Here is an 18449-nt window from a genome sequence, read left to right as displayed (position 1 = left end):
TTACTTATTGTAATGTCTCTTTTGTTCAGATTCTAACATCATGCTTTCTGAAAAGTTCTCATTTTGAAGAGTTCTTATGTGTAAAGGTAATACAACATGTTCTTAGGCAGCTTATAAATTTATACTCATAATAAATTCGTATGAAGAACATTAGTATCTACCAAAAAAATTTAAAAAGGAACTAAAAGTGTCATGGCCAATGACAAAATGGTCATTTTGCATGTGAAATAGCTTAAAAAGTTATACTTTTCAAGACAAGTAAAAAAGAATAAGTTATAATTTAGAAAATAGATTGATAGTAAAATTAAGAGATATTTGCATTATTGGTTGCTATGGTTTACTGTTTTTTCCCAATTTTGGTCCAAGGGCATGATAAATAATAATTGTCCTTTTTAAAAAATTAAAAGCTGAGTAGTTAAATTCAAGAGTAAATTACATTTTCGGTTCCGAATATAGCTGAATTTTTCAGTATTAGCCCCAAAAAGTTGTCTTTTGTGTATTTGGCTTTTATTTGAGAAACAAATGAAAAGATCCAAAAGGGTTCCCAATAGAAAGCCAACAAATATAATAAAACATTATATTATTTTAGAGATTTTACGCATGTTGTTTGTGGCCCCGATGCTATAGGAGTCTTAAAGAAAGAATTTGGCAACAATGGAAAGGTACATATCCACACATGTTTACACATTTTACTTTTTTCTAACTTTGGATTAGATGATCTAATCCTTTATTTTTATTATTAGTGTTTATATAAATAAATTTAGATGCTTGAGCATCATACCTGACCAAACCACTATATATTCACAATTGATGAAACTGCTAACAGAAATGTTGATCTCATAACTGGATTCTTGAACGACGAAAACATAAAGATTAAGTATTTCGTACTAATTTTAAGGTATATAGTTCTCTCTCTTTTCTAAAGATTTTTTACAATAGATATTAAAAAGATAACCTTATTGCTAGGTATTCCTGATTATAAAGGTGTATGCCCTATTACTCCCCCACAAGAAGGCCATTGCAGACCTTGAGATTTGTGATAGATGGTTAAATGTTAGTTTATCTGCTTGGAAGGGATTTGATCCTATACATTATTTTCATGGTTGACTAACCTTACTGTAAATAATTGGTGAAATATCTGTATCTGGTGCAAAATATAAAGTATATCTGGTGCAAAATATAAATTATATCTGGTGCAAAATATAAAACAAAGGAGTTTTTTGGCATCACAGTGGAAAATGGAAAGGTGTAACTTGCCAAAAACCCAAAAAAAAAAAAAAGTTCCTTCGGACCCATGCCAAGCATGGTCCCAATCCTAGCTTCCAAAGCAAGCGAACTGAATTAATCAATTGTAGGTATGATTTTCTTACATTGTTTTCTGAGTATTTGACATAGTTTAAGAACGTCTGTTTGTTTTATTTAGAAGTTGGTTTTGTTGCTCAAAGTTACAGGTTCTGGATCGAAACTGATTATAAAATTGAACCCTATGACATGCACGCCCACAACGCGTTCGCTGAAATGCTTGAGCCAATTAAGGTACTCATTCCACTTTAGTTTACCTCATTCAATACTTGATTATATTTTATTTGGATCTTTCGTGAATTATGTAATTTCTCTGTATGCTTGTACAATTATTCAAAAATTATACTGGGTTTCAGTTGTGATGATGATGCTAGTGCTGTTGGAGAATATAAATTTCCCAGGTAAATTTTGGGTTTTAATGACCTTTTTTTTGTTAAAGAAAACATATACTTTGTAGATATTTTCCAAAGTACAATGCTCCAATAGGAAGAAATGGAAGCATGTTGCTATCTATTGCATTAACACATTTGTTTCCCACTTGCAGGCTAAAGGGTTTTTTTTATCAATGTAAACATCCAGGAAGAACATTTAACAGATTAGTTGAGTAGTGGTCTGGTTCAGTTAAAGTATGTTGTTCTTTTGATCTAAGACAATGTTCTCCTTTTGAACATATTGTACTTTTAACAATTCAACAACATACTTTGTACAACTGGTGTCATACTACAACATATTTGACTATTATGTATTTGTAAATGACCAAATTGTAGACAATAGCAACATACTTTACTGGTCTTAACCGAACCCCGTGAAGCGGGGTTTTACAGCTAGTTATTATTATTATTTTATGAAAACATGGCATAAAAAAGATAAACTAAAAAAGGAAATTGGGTTTTGATGTAATCGGTTAAATGTACGTCCAATGTAAAATTCGACAATACTTTATATATATATATATATATATATATATATATATATATATATATATATATATATATATATATATATATATATATATATATCAAATGTTTTTACTATCTATTGTGAGCTTGTAGGGTTGATTCTGCACCAATCATTTTAGTTATTTTAAGAAAGTAATTAATGCATATTAAATGTTGAAGTTCTAATTAATGCTCATTATATCTTTAACATCTAATATGCATTAATTACTTTATTAAAATAACTAAAATGATTGGTCCATAATCAATCCTACATGCACACAATAGATAGTTAGAACAATATAACCTAACCTCTCTCTCTCTCTCTCTTTATATATATATATATATATATATATATATATATATATATATATATATATATATATATATATACAAGGCGAATGCCCGTGCGTTGCGTAGAAACATCTATATACCTAAAATTTTTACAAATATATATATATATATATATATATATATATATATATATATATATATATTTTAAAATAACAATAATGTTGTTGTTAAATTTGATATAATAATTCGTATAGTAAGTTGATATAGTATATTGACTATTTTGAATTATATGATAATATATGTACATCTATAAAAACTGCATAATCTCAATCTTTTGAATGACATTTATCTGCGGGTTACTTATGAATAAAATTAAATATAATATATGGTTTAATGTTATCTATAGTTGTTGTTATTGTTAATGAATTTTTAAAGTTTATTTGCTTAACGTTTTAATTTCTATCATTGTAATTATTTAAAACATCATACAATTTTTTTTTTATTTTAAAGGTAACAATATAATCATTTATATAGGGTTATTTTTAACTATTGTTATTATAAGTTATTTTAAGCTGCTTATTTAAAACTTTTAACGATTATAAAAATATATTTAGGAAATATTTTAGTTAAATTGATATTACAATTTAGTTTTTGCATTTAGCACTACAATTTATCACTTTTAACTATTCACAAAATATTCTTTGGGTTCTTTAAGTGGAACTGGAATTTATATTGAAGTTAACCCTATAATTTTATATTTAAATTAACAATTTAAGTATTTTTTTCAAAACTATTCAAACGTTGTAGCTTTAAATTGATAATGGTTTGCATTCAACAACATATTAAATCTAATAAATTAAGTATAATATGTTAAAAGTTAAAGACATAACTTTATAAGTAGAAGTAAAAATATTATTTTAATATTGAAATTTAGTTTATTTATGATTACACTTTAGGTTTGATACTTATTTAACCTTATTAACCAACTTATAATCATCATTAGAAAGACACTACAATTTACCACTTTTAACTATTTACAAAATATTATTTAGGGTTTTTAAGTTGAAATAAAATTTATATTTAAGTTGATCGTGTAAGGTTATATTTAAATTAACAATTTAAGTATTTATACAAATTTTTCAAAAGTTGTAGCTTTAAATGATAATGGTTTGCATACAACAACATCTTAGACCTAATAAATTAAGTATAATATGTTAAAAGCTTAAAACATAACTTTATAAGTAGAAGAAAATATATTCTTTTAATATTGAAATTTAGCTTATATATGATTACACTTTGGATTTTATATTTATTTAACCTTATTAACCAACTTATAATCATTATTAGAAAGAAATTGAAAAGTCATAGGAGTTTCAAATGAATGTGGTGAAAGGAAAATGCTTCCTTTATAAGTATATAATGATAATGATATATATATATATATATATATATATATATATATATATAGAGAGAGAGAGAGAGGGAGAGAGAGAGAGAGAGAGAATGGTTCAATTGAAGAAAAAAAGTTAAGAATTAGAGAATCATTCTCAGCCAATCATTTAATTAGCATCTTAACATAAAATACACAGTGGTAAACTTGTCAATATGATATAATATCCTTCAATCACAGAGACGTAACTGTGGATAATTAGATAACAGTTCAAATTATTAATAATCGATCATTCATGATCCAAATTTCTTCTCCAATTTTCAACGATCATCTAGATTTCTTCAATTAAATCATTGATCAACATCATCCAATGTTAATCAATCATCGATCTTCGTCAATAACACGTTTATCAACACCATTCAACAGTAGAGAACAAAAATTTGTTTTTGCTTCTTTCACTCCAACCTTCAATTTTGCTTGAATACGAGCATATCTTCAACATCTATGATTAATTATATTTCCAGCGTCATTAGATCAATATCATCAATAATCAACAACAGTTCCACTTCATATCATCCATTCAACATCGATCATCAAACGAAACTTCGAAATTAAGGTTAGTAAAACATCAAATCATTTTTTTTTTGAAAAATTTCATATAATTCTCTATCATTCTACTATTTTGGAAGTGTTAAATAGTTAAAGGATCATGTTGTTAGCATTTTTAAAAAAAATTAACTTGTATGCACTCCAACTGTTTGATGAAATGCATAAACTAAATTACGTTATATTCACATATGATTATATTTTTGTACCTGAATCAGTATATGATTATTAAAACTCAAAACAAATATACAAGTCTGTATGTTCTTCATATGTGAATAACATAATATATATATATATATATATATATATATATATATATATATATGTGTGTGTGTGTGTGTGTGTGTGTGTGTGAATACACCTTGTAATATTCATATATGAATATACCATATAATATATACAAGTGAATATACTATGTAATATTCACATGTAATATACCATGTAATACTATCTAATAATCACATATGAAGATACCGTCTAATATTCATAAGTGAATATATCATCTAATAGTCACAAGTGAATATACTACGTAATATTCACAAGTGAATGCATCGTCTAATATTTAAATATGAATATATTGTATCATATTCACAAGTGTATATACTATATAATATTCATATGTGAATATAATGTGTAAATCGCTATTATTATGAACTAACAATATATTTTTAACATTTTTGATATGTATTCACATGTTTTTTCTGGTATGACTATAATTCAATAAATGAATAACATTTCAATAAATGGTTGGTTCATATCCCAGTGGTTGATGATTCGTTGACATAATTGAGAATATATCATTGACGAAGACAATATATTTTTATAATAATATGTAAATATTATACAATTTAATATATTCTTCATTTTGATCGTATTAAATTCAAATGTAAATGATATTCATTAACTAATACAATGTCGTTTGTCTTACTATAATGTTGAATTACATGTAAAATAATATTGTTACAATATACAAAATCTATTCACAAACCAATTCTTATAGTGTATTATTTATTTTTATATATAAAGGTTTTATTCACAAAATAAATAAATCAACATGTATAGTTTATTCATATCAATAAAAATAACATATAATAATCATGTTTTTACTAGTGAGATTGAAGTTAGTAACATCATCAGTAAATATATCATAATGATTTCTAAACTTTATTCATATATGAATAAATAACATGTCATGATGACGTCATCACTAGTAGTAATGGAAATTTAGTGACATCATCAAAAAATTTGCCGCAATGAAGTTTAGTCTCGGAATTGAACGAAATTTGCATATTTGATGTAAAATGATACGATTTAAAAAACTCACCGTTTCGCCGTGACGTACGGTGTTTTTTGGCCATTCGGGGCTGTTTAGGGTCTCAAAATGACGTTTTTCTATTTTTATAATTTTCCGAAAAAAAAAAGTTATCATTTATTCACAAATGAATATAGCAGTAATAAAAAGGTATATATACTTATATATTATTTTATTAACCTAAAAAGATTAGTTGTATGTGAATAAATATATATTCTTATCAAATACTTTTTTATCTTTAATTTTATAATTCTCGGTTTTATTGACAGTTTTATTCATTGGTAAATAATATATATATATATATATATATATATATATATATATATATATATATATATATATATATATATTCATATTTGATTATTACATATACATTCATTTGTGAATATTACATATGTTCATATGTGGATATAATTATTATATGTTATTCATATATGAATTATAAACTTGCTTAGGACCTCAAAATGATGTATTTTTTTTATTTTCCGAAAAATATGTTATCATTTATGAATATGACCTGTATTCATTTGTGAATATTACATGTATTCGTATGTGAATATATTTTTTATGTATTATTCATATATGAATTACATACTTTCTTTGTGCTTTTAAAAGACATACATTGATTCTCGTGTAAAAACATATTCATTTGTGAATATTACGTGATATATTTGGTTTATTCATTTCATCGAACAGTTGACGTACAAATAAATTAACTTATATAACTATGGCAAAAAAATTCACAATTGAAGCTAATAATTTCAAAACAAATCAAATCCTATCAAAACCGATCAATAATCAATAGGTTTAGATAAAAAGTTATGAAAAAATGTATGAAAAATGAAGTTTTTAAAACCTGAAAAACGATTTTAAAAAAATTCTTCAAATATATGGTTATTTTGATGAACTTTCGATTGCTATTTGTTGTTTGATATTGGTGAAGGTTCTTTTGATGAAGTTTCGATGATTGATGATTACTAAATGATGTGACATCGATAAATATGAATATTTTTAACGATTTGCTTGATGTCAACGAAACTGGACAAGATTGAATCATGATTCATATTTAATAGTATGAAGAAATGTTTTTAATGACAAATCACAACATTTTGATGAATAAACGAAGATTTTTGATGAAGAATTGATGTTTTTATGATGTGTCGATGTCTTTTTTTTATAAAGAACATGTGATTTTGATAGCAAACAAGTAGTAGAACGTATGATATTGATGAAGAACAGATGAATGATCGAGACGAATCAATAACAAATGGTGTTGATGAAGAACAGATTAACGATCCAGAAGAACTGGTATCTGTGATTGAAGGTTAATATATTATATATATATATATATATATATATATATATATATATATATATATATATATATATATATATATATATATATATATATATATATATATATATATATATATATATATGACCAAAATGAATTAAAACTATAAAAGTGTGTTTAAACTACCTTATCACCAAAGTGACTTTTATACTCTGATATGCAGTGTATAAGCATCGAATCATTGACCATGTAAGCAAATGTTGAAGATATATAGATGGAAAGATGTTTCTGGTAGCCAATTACCTCTTGCGGATGAGGAACAAAAAAGGTGGCAAGCAAGTGCATTGCTGACACAGTGCTTGTGTAGAATCTGTTTGTGGCCTTAAGTAGGCCAGCGTGACAAGGGTTTATTAATTATTCTCCTTTCAATCAACAGGTTACTTGGCCCCATATTAGGATATAGATAATTAGTATATTTATGTCAATGCATGAACGCTTTACATAAAGCTAACTCTAGGCACTATGAAACAAAGAAGACTGTAATCCATTTATAATTGTTTAGTGGGATGTGGTATTTAACGAGATGGAAAGGGTCCAATTAACAAAATAAATATGCATGTAAGTGTAGCGAACGAATACGAATATGTTTAGTTCATTTTATAATATAATAAACTAAAAGTTCACAAATTTAAATGAATAAAAAAAAATCCGTGTTTGTTCATTCAACTGAATGAACAATATATATTGTTCAATAGTTCACAAACAAATCGTTGAACTTGTTATTCGTTACAACCTTAAAAATAATGGATAATTATGGTAAAGAGATTGTTATTGTTATGGACTACTTAAAGCGGGATTTTTTACAGAAATTTTCAAAAGAAAAAATCCATTGTAATTTTTTTTTATAGAATCTCTACAAGAATTCCGACGAAATAGGGACAATATTCACAAGTTGTGACATAAGTTTTTTAAAAATAAGTTTTATTTATTTTTCTTTTAGATTGGTAATTACGTATGGATTTTCGATATAATTTTTGGAGAAATAGTTTTTGTTATTTGTATTATGTTGTAAATCCGTTGGTAATTAATGACGAAATATCGACAGTAAGTTGTAGAGTTTGATCTCAGCAATGTAAAGTTGTAGTAGCAATTTCCCCCAAAAGCGAAGTTCACATGAAGCAAAAGCGAAGTTCACATGAAGCTTAGTCTCGACTCCGGTGTTCCGTGCTTGGCAGCAAGCCAAGCACTGAAGTACAACTATGGAGAAGGGCAACTTGGGCTTTGCCTTAGCCTTTGATGTTTCCATAACTTAGCACATCCTGTTGTAGAACATTAGTTCTTAGTTTTGAGTTTAGGTGTATCTTATCAACTTGTCGTACAAGTTTTTTCATGGGCCGGTCAATTTCATTGGCCCATGAATTCATCCTAGAAGACTTAGGTAAACTATAATACTATAATTTATCTCATTGATTATAACCATATTAGTGAAGAAATTGTAAATGCAATAAATACATAGAATGTATACAAAATTGATTATTAATTAAAAAAATCACTAGTTTGTCCGTATAGCTTGACTACTAAGATCAAGTGAAACACATTAAATCTATTTGTGTTTTTGTTCATTTTTTTAGTATTATTGCTAAACACATAGTTTACGCTTACACAAAGAAAATCGATGCTCGAATGCACTAAATAATAGCACCGAAAAGTAGAGTCGAATTTACAAGGACACAGCCGAAAAATCAATGCCTCTTTGTGCAAGTTACATAGTAGTCAATAATAGAAAATTAAAAAATAAGGATTTTTGTTTAAAATTAAAACTAAAAATAACACTGAAATAAACTGAAGTAAATTCAATATTAAATATTGTTTCGATTCTGTTGAGACTATCATAAATATGCAAAACATATTGTTATTTAAAATGCGTTTTCTCTGAGTTGGTACTAAAAACTACTAATAAACCATACAAAGTTCTTTTTTACCAAATTAATTAACCAAAACAACGTCGTTGATTAATCCCAACTTTTTATTAAGTTGATTAAATAAGCTCTCGATTAAATCAGAAAAATCAAGATTATTGTGAAGGCAAGAAACGATTTGCACAGAAAAGGTTTCAAAACTCAAACCTTGAATTAACTTAAGTCCAATGTCTGCAGCTAATAAAAATCTAGTCATGTCTGGTAAACCAATCTTGTCTCGGATTTGAGATATTCAACAAAGTATTCAAGATATAAAATGATTAAGAAGTATGAACAATGTAAGGTAATTTAAGAACAATAAGAATGTAAGAAGAGAGTGATTTGACTGAATGATTCTTGGTATTGATATGATAGAGCATGTTGCACTCATGTGTATCCTTAAATTGGAAAAGAGTGAGACAAAAGACAAATCCCATAAAGTGCATGGACTAGAAGACAACCGAAGATGAACAGACTGTCAAAGTTGCATTTGTTGATCTTGTCTCATGTACTGTACAATAAAATAACTACTAAAAGAAAAACTAGTACTAGGAATAATTAATGCACTATACAAACTCAAAGATCAAATAACAAAAGGATGTGTCTCGGGCATATCTTCTCTTCAGAATAGATATCATCTCAGAATTCTTTTACCTTAGAATAGGCTTCACTTCGGATTGATAAGGAGTCATTTTTCATGTATCAAAATGGCATACATGGACGTAAAGTCTACGACTTTACGTGATAAATGAGCCCTGAGAGTATGGATTTGGGGTTTGGGAAAGTATCATGCCTTAAAGTCGTCTGAATGCGAGTTGAGTCTGAACGGACTCGCCGAGTTGATGAGCCGACTCGGCGAGTAGATTAGGGTTATCCCGATTAGCTGGATCAGGCGAAAGCTCGGAGAGTTAGGGGTTAACTCGACGATTTAAACCTTCAGGGGAGTGTCAAGAATCGATGGGACTCGACGAGTCGCACGATTACACTCGGCGAGTTTGGTCAATTTGGACTGTTGACTAGAGTTGACTTATGATGACTTTAAGGACCGATAAAAAATGAGTAATGGAGGTCAGGGAGGGGTAAAATGGTCTTTTACCCATTTCTAGTGCTAAGAGTGTAAGAGAGATCATTAAATGGTGTATTTGAGTGTAAGGAGAATATTAATTAGCGATATTATCCTTGTGATAGGCGGAGGTTAGATCGAGGATTTCGAGCACGCGATTTTACTAGCTAGCTTACGATGTCAGTTTTCTCATTATACTTACCAAGAGTGGTATTTTTATTTGACTAATATGTTTTATGCGTTTATCTGTGTATTGTAATATTCTACTTTATATTTTGTGATTATGGTTGAATATTGTTGCTATGAGTTTACTGAGTTGCAACCGTAGGGTTCCACTGAGACAAATCGACCAGAGGGTCTTATTGAGTTATGGCCTAGAGTGGCTAATGAGTTGTGTATGGTATTTTGGGGAACTCACTAAGCTTCGTGCTTACCGTGTTATGTGTTATGTTTTTCAGGTACTTTCGATGATCACGGGAAGGCCCCGGCTTGATTGTACACACACTCGCTTTGGAAATATATTTTGGAGGATCCTGGTTTATGTGATAAACAACTTTTGATAAATAAATTGTATTAATGTTGATACTGAGATTTTTGGGAAATATGGCACATGATGTTTATGTTTGAAATGAAAATTTTGGTTTGAAAATTTACATTTATACAGTATCAGAGCTGTAAGGCTCGTGATTCTTGATCCTGACATTTCGCTTCTCGTTCGTTCATGATTTGGTGTTTTCGCGTCTGACGATCTGTTGAAAGGTATTCCTTCTTGCTTGTTTACACTTTTTGTTCATACGATTGAACATTTGTAGATTTAAGGTTTTGTTTTCTACTTCCTTAAACGTGAATCTGTTTGTTGAGATCTTGGTACTGCGAGTTTTTTAGTTTGATCTTGTAGGATTGGTGAGGATCGGGTTCTTGACTAAGCACTGTTGTGTTGAGGATTGAAACTCTATAGTAAAATCGATCAATCCCTTTAAATCTGAAATAATCCTCTTAGGGTCGGATTTCATCACTGATAAACCCTTGAAGGGAACGGATTCAGGAAGTTGATTCCAATAACCTGTTTTTTTTTCTATTACACTGTGAGAGTTTCGTGTAGCTTTCTTTCTCTTTTTTTAGTTGTAGATGTAGGAGATCCTGGTGTCTGGAGTACATCAATTATTTGTTTGTTTATGATTTTTAAGTTGTTCTTATATGTTTTTTAACACTGTGTTTGATTGTGTTGGGCCCCGACATACTGTGGTGACCATCTGGACTTTAAGTCAGCACAGGTGTTTGATATTTCTGATTTCCTATTTCTTATTTGATCTGGTCTGTTGTTTGTTATTTGTTTTTGGAGTATCTTCTGTGATTTACTATGCCGGGTGATACTCTTTACTATGGCTGGTGATACTCTTAAAGGGAGTGTTACTCCTAAAGATAGTCCTGTTGACTTTAATGATCCTTTATATGTTCATCCCTCTGATAATACTGTAACTTCTATTATAACAATTAAGTTGATTGGTAATGAAAACTATCGTTTTGTGGCGTAGTGCTATGTCTAGAGGTCTTAAGGCTAGAAATAAATTAGGTTTTGTGGATGACACTATTACTCTTGAAAAAACTGAAACCTCTAAAGCTTCTAAGTAGGAACGTGTTAATGTTGTTGTGTGTAATTAGATATTATGATCAATTTCTGAAACTATATATGCTAGTCATTTATATTTTGATAAAGCTAAAGATATTTGGGATGAATTATTTGAGACTTATAATAAGGTTGATGGATCTGTAATTTTTAATATTCATCAACAAATTAACACTTTAAAGCAAAATGGTTCTTCTCTTTCTGATTATTACAATAAGCTTGATTCCTTATGGAAAGAGTTTGGTTGTTTATGTTTTGCTGTTAAACAAAATGTTACTGATAAATTGTCTGAACGTGCTAAAAAATGTGTTTTATTAGGATATTGTTCTGATAAAAAGGCTTATAAGCTTCTTAGTTTGGATACTAACTCTTCTTTTGTATATAGGGATGTAAAATTCTATGAGTCCGTTTTTCCATACAAGTTAAAATCAACTACTGTTGATAATGTTTCAAATAATTTTGGCCCTAGTGATCTTTTTTCCTACGATGTTTTTGACACAAATGAGTATATAAATGATTTTATTAATCTTGATGAGCTGAAAGTAGAGTCTTAGTTGGATGGTACTGATGCTACCATTAGTTTGGATGACGTCAGTTTTAGTGAATCTATCAACCATGGTGGCGAGGCACTTGTGCCTCCTACTGGTTCTTCTGTTCCTTCATCTTCAAGTGTGTCTGAGGATAGTAGTCATTCTGTCTTAACTCCTATAGGTGTTTCTAGGACTAGGCGCGAGTCACATATGCCTGTTAAGTTTGCTGATTATGTTGTTGAAGGGAAATATAAGTATGGTATTGAGAGGTATGTTAATTATTCTTGTCTTGATAATGAAACTAATTGTTTTATTTCTAATCTCTATAAGTATGTCGAACCCAAAGATTACAAAGAAGCTCTATCTGATCCAAATTGGATTAGGGCAATGAATGAAGAAATGGAAGCTCTTCATCGTAATCATACTTGGGAAATAACAAAGTTCCCTAAAAACAGAAAACCTATAGGATGTAAATGGGTCTTTAAAATTAAGTATAAGTCAAATGGAGAAGTAGAAAGGTATAAAGCACGTTTAGTTGCTAAAGGATAAAATCAAAGAGAAGGAATAGATTTTGAAGAAACTTTTTCTCCAATTGCAAAAATTGTTACTGTGCGCATTGTTATTTCTTTATCTATGCATAATTCATGGCCTTTATATCAATTAGATATAAATAATGCATTTCTTTATGGTGATTGTACAGAAGATGTTTATATAACTCTTCCACCTGGTTATTATTCAGACAATGATTCTAGGGTTTGCAAGCTTATTAAGTCCTTATATGGCCTAAAGTAGACTCCTAGGAAATGGAATGAAAAACTTTGTGCATCATTGTTTATGTTTGGTTTTCAACAAAGTATTAGTGACTATTCTCTGTTTGTTAAAAAATCTGATAATTCAATAACTGTAATTTTAGTATATGTTGATGATATTATCTTAATTAGGAATAGTGAAATTGAGATTAAAAAGGTCAAGGATTTTATGAGAAGTCAATTTTTAATTAAGGATCTTGGAATCCTTAAATATTTTCTTAGAATAGAGGTAATAAATTGTGATGATGGTTTATGTTTAAATCAAAGAAAGTATTGTCAGGAATTATTGCATGAGTATGTGATGCTTGGTTATAAACCTATAAGTCCACCTTTGGAAACAAATTTTATTGTAAGTTCAGGTGATACTAATGAAAAAGATAGATTGTTGGAAAATAAAACATAATTTCAAAAGTTGATAGGTAAACTTATTTATCTTACAATTACAACACCTGATATTTCTTATGTAGTTTAGGTTCTTACTCAATATATGCACAAACCAAGAAAATCTCATTTAAACATTGCTTTCAGATTGTTGAGGTATTTGAAAAGTAGCCCTAGAAAAGGGGCTGCTTTAACTAAGTCAAGAATGTTTGAATTAAAAGGTTTTGTTGATGCAGACTGTGATAAGTGTTTAGCCACAATGAGGTCTGTATCAGGTTATATGGTTTATCTTAACAATTGTTTGATTTCTTGGAAGAGTAAGAAACAAGCTACTGTTTCTAGTTCGTCTACTAAATCAAAGTATAGAGCTCTTGGTTCTATTACTTGTGAAATAATTTGGGTCTTAAAGATTTTGTTTGAATTATAAGTTAAAAATCTTATTATTGCTTCTATTTTTTGTGATAATGATTCAACGATTAAGTTAGCTCTTAATCCTGTATTTCATGAAATGACAAAACATTTTGAAATTGATCTACATTTTGTTAGGGAAAAAATTGCTAGTGGTGTATTGAAATTGGTTAAAATAGATTCTTCAGAACAGAATGCTGATATTCTTGCAAAGTCTTTGAGTGTAAAACATGATTTTTTTAATAAATAAAATGAGTTTTATTGATGTTTTCAGAAAAGAAAAATAAATATTTCGATTGAGAGAGGATGTTGAAAATATATTATCCTTGCAATCTCATATTTATTATTTGAAATAAAATGTGATATATAGTTGAAGGATATTTTGTGTAAAGAGTGTATTCTGTTGGGTGTTAGAAGTATTTTGCAGGTTGAAGGAACATGTACGCGGGTTGTAGCTTGGGTCGAGTTAGGTTCGGGTTGTATCCATATTTGATATCTGAAGTATAAAGAGAGAGAGAGAGAGAGAGAGAGAGAGAGAGAGAGAGAATGTGCATTCGTCATTCAGTCGTGATTCAGATCAGATTTAGGGTTTTCTCTCTCAAGTGTTCTTCGTCTTGTTTCATCATCTTCATTTGTTTAGATTAGGGTTTTGTATACATCAATATGTTTGCATAACTCTTGATTAATATTCTCTGATATATGATAGTTTAGGTTGAGTGTACAAAATTGAGAGTAGAATAGGTGTTTTGTAGTGAGTTTTGAGTTCTAAGTAGCTTTAACACCATCTGTTTCTTGATCCTCAAATGATATGAGAAATGATGATGTTGGGAAAGTTTGTCTTGTTTGTTTTAACAGTTTCCGGTATCTATTTCCCAGTAAATTTGTTCTCGGTTCAGTTCCGTCTGGATCCGGACCGATGCTCATCCCTAGCTTGAATTATACAAGAAAATGTATCCCTTAATACTTCCATGTATTCAGGAAAGTACATGAAACTCAAGAACATTGTATACCTCAATACTTTCATGTTCTCATTAAAGTATATGAAAAGAACTTTTCATCTTCAGACTGGAAAACTTATTATACTCTATCATTGAATATTGCACTACTACTATCAGATAAGTTGAGTTGTACAAGAATTACAAATGATAAGGTAGGTACATGTGAGGAAACATATGGCATGGATGAACAAATGGTCATCTGGCCAAATTAAGCTCAAGACCGGTACAATTGATGAGTTTAATAAAGGATCATTAATGGTTTGTACGTAGTAGTTTTGGTACTAGTGGAAAAAATCTAAACATGGAAGATAATATCACCCCCTACGCTATTGGTAAGTTCCCTATTATATCAAACCAGTGTGCAAAAACTGGGACGTACATAATTTGAAATTTATTCCACTAATGACATTTCTCAACTTCAATATTAGGATTGGCATCTGAACAATTAAGAGCATTTGTGTATATGCGTCCTAGACTAGGTCAAATATAAGGGAAGAAATGTCATTAGTGGGATAAATTTCAAATTACATACGTCCCGGTTTTCGTATAGTAGTTTGGTAAAATCGGGTGCGTACCAAAAGTGAGGGGGTGAATATAATGATATTAGCTTCAATGTTCAGATTTTTTCCACTAGCTGGATGGAGTTCTTATTATCCATCTCCTACTTCATGCTTTTCCTTCCTTGTTTTAACATTCCGTTACAAAAAACACTTTATAGTCATCATTTGATTCAGGTTCCTTTTAAAAACCATTATTAATTAACAGTTTTAGAAAAGATATAAATAGAAATTTCACAGCATCCCCAAGACATTTCCATGGCATGTGCATACATACATATATGTAAACACAGCCATTCATCTAGCTACATGTAATTATATGGACATGTGGGTATGTATTGATACACATATATATAAAGTGAAACGTGTCTGCGTTTTAGAAGATCTTGACTAAACATAAAGATAGATATAAACATGGTGGATGAGCATGATAAATTGCTACCCGTTGCAAATGTGGGTCGGATCATGAAAAGGATCCTACCACCCACCGCCAAGATCTCGAAAGAAGCCAAGGAAACTATACAAGAGTGTGCATCGGAGTTCATAAGTTTTGTTACCGGGGAGGCATCTGACAAGTGTCATAAGGAGAACCGCAAGACCGTTAATGGAGACGACATCTGTTGGGCTCTCGGGTCGCTAGGGTTTGATGACTACTCTCAGGCCATTGCCCGCTACCTGCATAAGCATAGGGAGTTTGAGAGGCATCGAGCATCGGCAGCTGCGGCCTCCTCTTCAGCAGCGTTAGAAGCTTCAAACAAGACAAACATAGTCAACAGCAACGACGAAGCAACTGCTCGAGAAGCTTCTACTTCTATCAACTGTAAAGATCGATTGTATTATCCAAATACTTCACCACTAGAGTTCAGATAAATATGGAGCAAAAAAGGGGAAAGTTCACACACAAAGCCTTCATCAGCATATATGTAACCCTAGGTTATCGATATTTTCTGATCTAAAAACGTCATTTTCTTTCAAACTCTTGATTTCTATGAACAAATCAATCGTGATGGGCCTGTTTATCTGCGAACTTTGGTAGGTTCACAATTTCTGGAGACCCAAAAACTGTTTATGATTCTCTACACTTCATTTAAGTCTCTAATCTCCAGTTCTCTCTCTCTCTCTCTCTCTCTCTCTCTCTCTCTCTCTCTCTCTCTCTCTCAAACAGACACACACACACAAACACACACATACCATCTCCCTAAAGTTGGAAAACAGGTAACAGCAGCGTACAAAAATATACGGTTTTATGAGATACGGGAGTCCATATGTCAAGATGGATATGCCTCATGGTTATCAATTCAAGAACAGGTACTATCAGGGTATGTGTGTATTTTCATTCCTTGCCTTCTCAATAAAACATTCACTGAATTGAGGTGTACACATCACCTTTAATATAATGATTTCGTACATGAGTTTAATCAACTGTTTACTGTAACACTTTTATCTCCCTGAATCCCAAGTGTTACTGCTCTAGTGAACATACTCATAATAGAAAGATGTAGCTACCATAAGGGATCGATGTTTCTCCTTACAAGCTATGCAATCTTTATCTCTGGTGTGTACGTGTGTATGTGTGTGTGTGTTCGTCTATACATCCCTCTTGAGCCCTGGCCCTCAAGATATCTTCCTTCTGTCTTAGTAACGTTCAGGTCACAATCGTTTATGATCAATGTACGCCTGCAACCCATATAGTGCAAATCACACTGATTAAAGACTGAGCCCTCGTGCAACGACTTGAACTTGAGATGTTACAGATACTATCTTTTAGCTTATTCAGTGATCAACTAATTCTAACGCTTTTTAAGTCAGTAAAGAGAGGGTCAATAATTGGACATATGGCATTAATACGAAAAAAGTATATAGACATCGGTATATGGGTGTTTATTCTTGTAGCTGCACTTGTTAGTTTGGTTCTACTTCCCGGACCTTTATAAAAATACAGTCACTCACACGAAGCCTTTGGTCAAAGTACCTAATTCTTGAGGTTGACTAGTTTAGAAACCTTTCGATTCAAGGTCAAGCGTATCTACATTTCTTTCTAGAAAAGTAACGCTCAAAAGCGAATACGTATGCTGATTTTGTAAGTCAACATGGTTATGTAGTCACTCAAGACGCACAGCGTAGTTAATTTTAGCAAGATGACCTATGAATTTTTTTTTTTTTAATCAGCAAATATACTAAAATAGAGTTAAATTATTTCATTTATATCCATTGAATACTAACCCACAACCTTAATAAGAAAGAGCAACATGAGATATTAGAAGCTAAATTACCATTGATCAAAAACACTAGAAATTGTGATAAATTAATAAGCTAAAAAAATCATTTTTAATAAATAAATAGCATTTTTAACAAATGCAATAATTTTTGTGCATACTATTTTATGGTCATTTTAATTTAATATTATATATAAATTATTTTTTAATGTTTTTTTTTATTTTATTAAATTTCATATAATATTGATATATAATAATTGTTCAATTTCTCATTAACGCTTCCTTGTAATTTTAATAATATAGTTTAGTACAATTCGCAAATTAATACCTATAAAATAATAAAATTCAACTTTGACTTTGATTTTATGTTATGTACAAACATGTTCTTATACAATTAATTTGATTACATAACTTACTATAAATTATATTGACTTATAATTTGTTCATTTTTTTAACATTTTAAGAGTCGTGACTATCTTAATAAACTATCTTAATAAATTTAATATCAACATATTTTTTTTAATTTGGTTTTACTTTAGACTATCTTCATTTCAAATCTTAATAAACTATCTTAATAAATTTAATATCAACATATTTTTTTTAATTTGGTTTTACTTTAGACTATCTTCATTTCAAATGGAAACAAACTATCAGCTTTAATAAATGAAATGAAAAAAGGTTAAATGTTGTTTTAAAAACCTTAATGCCTTATTTGTTAGATTTAAAAAATGGATATTCAGTAAACTAACCATTATAAATGAGTTTTTTA

The 18449-nt window shown here is 29.6% G+C and overlaps 1 protein-coding gene and 1 long non-coding RNA gene across 2 annotated transcripts; one reads left to right on the top strand and one right to left on the bottom strand.

The window, feature by feature from the left end:
* Positions 1-4117: 4117 nt before the first annotated feature.
* On the bottom strand, positions 4118-7479 carry LOC145076736 (uncharacterized). The gene is made up of 2 exons (XR_013692778.1): positions 7320-7479; positions 4118-4423 (listed from the first exon to the last, which is right to left on the bottom strand). It is a non-coding gene; the product is annotated as an uncharacterized LOC145076736 (long non-coding RNA).
* An 8264-nt stretch (positions 7480-15743) lies between these two features.
* On the top strand, positions 15744-16491 carry LOC145076600 (nuclear transcription factor Y subunit B-4-like). Its single transcript, XM_079022415.1, has one exon. It carries the CDS (start codon positions 15879-15881, stop codon positions 16332-16334), a length of 456 nt encoding a protein of 151 aa, XP_078878541.1. The 5' UTR covers positions 15744-15878; the 3' UTR covers positions 16335-16491.
* Positions 16492-18449: the final 1958 nt, after the last annotated feature.

Source organism: Lactuca serriola, chromosome 9 (assembly GCF_051521515.1).
Source record: "Lactuca serriola cultivar US96UC23 chromosome 9, Lser_US96UC23_V15, whole genome shotgun sequence".
In the NCBI taxonomy this organism is placed as follows: domain Eukaryota; kingdom Viridiplantae; phylum Streptophyta; class Magnoliopsida; order Asterales; family Asteraceae; genus Lactuca; species Lactuca serriola.
Note: the sequence above shows the minus strand (reverse complement) of the source record. Positions and strands in the feature narration are given on the sequence as shown.